The 6,000-nt window shown below is 39.9% G+C and overlaps 1 protein-coding gene across 2 annotated transcripts in view; it reads right to left on the reverse strand.

The window, feature by feature from the left end:
• The window catches only part of COL6A5 (collagen type VI alpha 5 chain), a 149,733-nt gene that overhangs the window by 103,387 nt on the left and 40,346 nt on the right, over positions 1 to 6,000 (reverse strand). For both annotated transcript variants that reach the window (XM_032143610.2, XM_032143609.2), the window contains exon 4: positions 2,740 to 3,372. In XM_032143610.2, the coding sequence (XP_031999501.1) occupies positions 2,740 to 3,372 (633 nt within the window). The remainder of the gene's footprint in view (positions 1 to 2,739; positions 3,373 to 6,000) is intronic.

Raw genomic sequence — 6,000 nt, forward strand, 5'->3', positions numbered from 1 at the left:
TTTAATGAAGTTTTATGGAATAAAAACTGAACACTTACTATGTGCCAGATGTAGTAGATATAGCAGGGACTAAGCCAGATATAGATTGTTTCTCTGAGCGTTGATCATTCTGAAATCGCGAAGCTGGCCACCACACTCTAGACCACAGAAACTTCACTAAGGTAGTAGGTCTTAAATGTTGCTAGCCTGAATTCATTAGGGAGCTCACTAAAATGCATGGGCCCAGGCCCTACCCTCAGAGACCAATTCAGTAGTTTTAGAGTGATGCTTGGGAAACTGAATTATTAACAAGCTCCTCAAAAGACTCTAATTAAGTTTACAACAGACACTATTGGTGTTTTCGCCTGTATTTTCTCAAATCTCTTACAATTTTTATGCAAACTGGCTGCTAGTGCTTTGCTTTCACTCCCAATAGCAAATGCTCTATCTGTAGGTGAGCTGCCCCTGAGTTTCTGGAAACTTCTTGGCCTGGCACTTGAACCAGGAGTGTCCAGAAATTTACATTCCCTGCATGTGCTTAAATGTAAATTGTCTAGTTACGTTTTTTTGTGTTTTTTGTTGTTGTTGTTTGTTTGTTTGTTTTCCTTGCCTGGGACAACTCGATGTTTGATATACACTATCTCTAGAATGACACCATGGAATTGAGCCAACATTACTATCCATAGGACTTTTCTTATTGTCCTTTCCTTCCTGTTCCCATTTCCTCATTTTCCTACCAATCTCCGCTTTTTTTTCTGGTTACACTTCCTAATATACCAATTTCATGTGAATTTTTGCCAGGCATCTGCTTCTGAGGAGCCCAACTTAGGTACCAACATTTTAAAACAACTGGATTACTAAGGAGTTACATAGTGAGGCCTTGTGCCCTAGCTTTGGTCCCATATCTTCCCATTTACAATTTCTATAATGACAATAATAATTTTTTGTGGCATCATTGCAAACTCCTGAAAGAGACTATGCCACATATCCCTCCTATGCCCTAATAACAGTATTAGATTGAAGCTGGTCTGAGTTTAAAATTAGCCTTTAATATCATTGGAACATTAAAATTCCTTTCCATGTTGTGTGCTGCCAAATTCCAGTTTCAATTGCCTGGAAGCATTTTCTCCACAGAGAAAACATGTGAAGACAGCAGATATCTCAGAATTAGATAAGCTCAAAGTCATATTAAGTATCTCTTGGCATGTACCTTTGAAAAGAGCTCAGTAAAACTACAGCAGATTCACAAAAATCTTAACTAGGAGATCCTTCACTGGAATGATAGAAGAAAAAAATAGACAGGATCAAAATGTCAGAAAATAACCATGATTGTGCATAAAAATACAGGTAAAAGGATGTCCCTGCAAGACTTTTATAAAAACAAAACATTGGCCTATATATCCAACAACTTAAGATATGTTTTAAAAAATATGGTATATCCATTATATGGAATATTTTTCTCAACCTAAAGGAATGTTTCAAAAGAATATTTAAGGAAACAGACAAAAGATCATAATATCAAGTTGATGGAAAAGTGGATAAGGCAGATATTACTAGTTATCTCCAATATCCATTTTCTCCTTCTTCTACACCAACTGAACCACCAGTTTTAACCTAGGTGCTTGGCTTCCCCAAATAAAGGTCACATTTCCCAGCTCCCATTTTTATAACTTAGGTGTGGCATGTGACCAAGTGCTAGCCAATGGGATGTAAGCAGAAATGGCACATGTAACTTTTGGGAGCATCCTTGAAGAAAAGGTGAAGAAGCCTGGCCCTTTTTCTTCCCTTTTGTCTTTCTTGCTTTCTGGATGTAAGGGTGATGCCTGGAGCCATTATTTTGGACAACGATCCTAGGAATTAAGACCACGAACAGCAAAAAATAATGTGGAAAAAGACAGGGTCTCTGACACTGTGGTGTATCAGACTAGCTCAGTCTACCTACCTCTGGACTTATCTGTGAAACAGAAAAAATAATCTTACCCTGTTTCAATCACTGTAATTTTGGTTTCTTCTGTTGGTCACACCCAAATATAGTTGTAACTAATAAAAGTTACCCAATTGTCTATGCCTATACTGTTCAATATGACAGCCACTAGACACACCTGGCTATTAAAATGAATTAAAACTACATGACATTTAAAATTCAGTTCCTCCATCACACTAGCCACATTTCAAGTGCTCAGTAGCCACATGTGGCTGGTGGCTGACCTAGTGGACAGTGCAGATAAAGAACATTTCCAGCATCATAGAAAGGGCTGTTGGACAGCACTGATATATACAATGTGATATCATTTTTAAAAACTCTGTATTTGTCTGTATGTGCATGAATGAAAGGAAGACAGAGAGGCAGAGAGGGGTGAAGGATGGGAGAAGGGAGGGAGAGAAAGAGAGAGGGACAGAAGAGACTAAAGACAACAGAAAAAGTATTAATGGCTTCATCTGAAGATAGAATTACAGGTGATTCTATTTTCTTCTGTATGTCAAGCCATACTATTACAATATTTTATAATTAACATATATTTTACATTTTATTGAGGCGTGATTTACATGTTATAAAATTGACCTCTTGTAAGTGTATTGTTCAATGATTTTTGGCAAATGTTTGAAGTTGTACGGGCATCACCAAAATCCAGCTTTAGAACACTCCCACAACTCCTGAAAGTTCCTTTATCCAATTACAGTTGATCCTCACTCCCACCCTAGTCCTAGGTAACCACTTATATTACTTTTATAATTAGAAAAGTATTTTTAAAAACATACCAGTTTTATCAAGATTCCTTTGTTCAGCATAAGTAGAAATTTGGGACCATATTTCATTCTGGAGCTTTTTCAGAAACTTTGTACTATAAGTTTCTAAGTCTGCATAGGACTTCAGCATGGAAATTGTCTGTTCTGGAGGGTACGACACTATTTCTTCTAACTGGGTATTGTTAGCCCCTTGGATGCTCAAGGCAAACACGGTTACATCCTCCAGCCGAAGGTTCAGCGCAGCATCATGCACTTCATCATCTGATGGTCTGTGGGTGACCAGGACTGCAATCTGAGGCACTCCTTGTGCTCTTCTGCTGCCATATGACTCTGAGAAGCCGTCTCTTCTCATCTGATCAATGGCAGCCCCTGTATTGGATTTCCCAACTTGGATGGAAATATTCTTGATTTGCTGCTGAAATTCAGATTGGGTTGTGCTTGATTTAAGAAATGAAATAGTCTCGGCACTATTGCTGTAACTCATCAGTCCAAGTCGCATGCAATTTTCCTTCACATCCATGGAGGTGGTAATGTTCTCAAGGAAGGTCTGAAGATGCCTTAAATTTCCTCTGGTCCCAAGTGACTCATCCACCAGGAACACGAGGTCAGCAAGTGAATCTTTCTGACAGGATATGGGGAAGGGAACTATGGAGAGAGAAAATGTGTGAAGATTAGTATAAACCACTGGCCCAGAGAGAGCAAGGTACTTTTTACATTGTCAAGCACATTAGTTAGGATAGAGGTAGTCATGATGGATGTAGATAGCATCGTTTTCTTTTAGTGAACAAAAGATCAAAATTCTAAACAAGGTCATTGACTTCAAAAGCTTTCCATATGCTGTTCCCTCTGTCTGAAGAATGCTTCTGACCAATTTCCCTACCACATCCCATGACCACCACCATTATTATCTCCATGAACACCATCACCACTGGTATGATCACCACCACCACTGCCATCACTTCCACCTCCACCACCACCACCACCATCGCCACCACTACCTTCACTACTAGTGAAGTGAAGGAACCACCACGTCCACCATCACCGCTACCTTTACCACTGCCACCACCATTCTCAAGAACTGGGATGCAGGGATGAGTTAGCAGAAATATCTCTTACTACAGCGAGTTCACATTCTCTGGGGAGGGCAGATAACTAGATTGTATTATTTCACACAGTAATAAGTGCTAGCAAGGAGATAAAACAGGTGACTTGACTGAGTGACTACACTGTGATTAAGGGAGGGTTAACTTACCTAAGACATGAAGAAATCAGGGAAGGTGTCTCTTAGAGGATCACATATGGGTTGAGAAATGACTGAAGAGAGGAATTCAGCCACGTGGAGTTCTGAAGGAAGAGGAATTCCAGCATATAGAACAGCAAGAGGTGGGAACAAGCAAGAAGTCCAGAGTAGTTGGAGCCCATGAGTGAGGGGAAACATTGACGGATGAAGCCAGAGGGAAGCAGGGCCCAGATCTTCTGGGAGTCACATGATCTTATTTAAATATTTTAAATATCACTCCAGTTGCTGAGAGGAAATAATGAATTCAGGGATAATAATTAAGAAACAACGGCCCTAGTCCAGGAAAGAGATAATGATTCTTGGACAAGTATTACAGCTGCTAAGATGGAATGACAAGGATAGTTTTGATACGTGACTTAGAGGTAGAACAGAAAGCTGGATAAATTGGATGTGAGTATTGACAACAAAAGAGGAAGTGGTGAAAACTCCTGGGTTTTTGGCCTGAACAACTGAATGAATGGTGGTGGTGTCTTTTTTCAAGATAGGGAAGATAGTGGGAAAAACAAGTTACAGGGGGGATTTGTGTTCTGTTTCAGACACGGTAAGTTTGAGAAACTACTGAGTATTGAAGAGGAGATGCCAGTTAAGCAGTTGGTTACACAAATTTGGAATCTAAGGGAAAGTACACCATATTCACATAAAACATAGACTCCAAGCACAGGTGGATGAACTGCAGCTGTGGAAAGCATAGCCAATAGATAAGCTCAACCTTGCCAAGAACTACCCATCTGTGAGTTCTTAGAAGGCAGAAAGCATGTCTTACTTATCACTATCCCTCCAGTACCTGGTGCCTGGTGAAAGCTCAAAAATATTTATGGAATTAAAAATAATTCTCATAAATCTACCAATCTACTCTGAAACCCCACAGTTAGCTAAAACAAACTCCAAGAATGACCTTCTCAGGTTAGTATTTATTTGCAAATAGTTGTTACTATTAATAATAGTAAACACTGTGCCAAATGCATACAAGTCACCTCACTCATATTTTATGGTAGACACTATTATCCTCACTTTACAGGTAAGGAAACTGATGCTCAGGGTTAAGTAAGGGACTCCATGTCCTAAGTGGCCAAGCCAGGGTTTGAACTCAGACCTTCCTGACTCCGAAGTCTTTGCTCCTAACCTCTAAAAGTCCAGGATGGGACAACATGGCAGATGCAGGGCTCAACACAGCAGAATGCAGTCCACTGCACTGCATTACTGCACCACCGAGGGCATTCCCTCTTCTTCCTGGTCGAACACAAAATATGAACATGTACTAATAGTGTCTCATTCTAAGGTTATCATTCTTCTCACTGAGTATCACTATATATCAGTTCACAAGCATTTATTGAATATTTATTGTGAGCCTCATACTGTAACAAAATGGTGAAGGAAAGAGAATAGACAGTGATCCTATTTCCTTATCTGTAAGATCCTCAAGTATTAATTCATTAAGAAATAGAACACCAGCTCATTGTCAGGCACTGTTCTTGGCACAAAGGAGAGAGAGATAAGTTGTCAATCCTGCCCTCGTGTGCTACCTATTTCTTGCTTCATGGTGGTGGGGAAGAGAAGGAGGACAAACACAGAAATGGATAGTTACGGGAAGTGCTGCTGTCATAAGCTGTGTGTGAGGAACCGAAACCCAAAAATAAATTAGAAAGGATATACAATCATGTCATCTGCAAACAGGGACAGTTTGACTTCCTCTTTTCCTAATTGAATACCCTTTATTTCCTTCTCCTGCCTGATTGCTCTGGCCAGAACTTCCAGCACTATGTTGAATAGGAGCGGTGAGAGAGGGCATCCCTGTCTTGTGCCAGTTTTCAGAGAGAATGCTTCCAGTTTTTGCCCATTCAGTATGATATTGGCTGTGGGTTTGTCATAGATAGCTCTTATTATTTTGAGATACGTCCCATCAATACCTAATTTATTGAGAGTTTTTAGCATGAAGGGTTGTTGAATTTTGTCAAAGGCCTTTTCTGCATCTC

The sequence above is a fragment of the Hylobates moloch genome, unplaced genomic scaffold (assembly GCF_009828535.3).
Source record: "Hylobates moloch isolate HMO894 unplaced genomic scaffold, HMol_V3 SCAFFOLD_22, whole genome shotgun sequence".
NCBI classification, from domain to species: Eukaryota; Metazoa; Chordata; class Mammalia; order Primates; family Hylobatidae; genus Hylobates; species Hylobates moloch.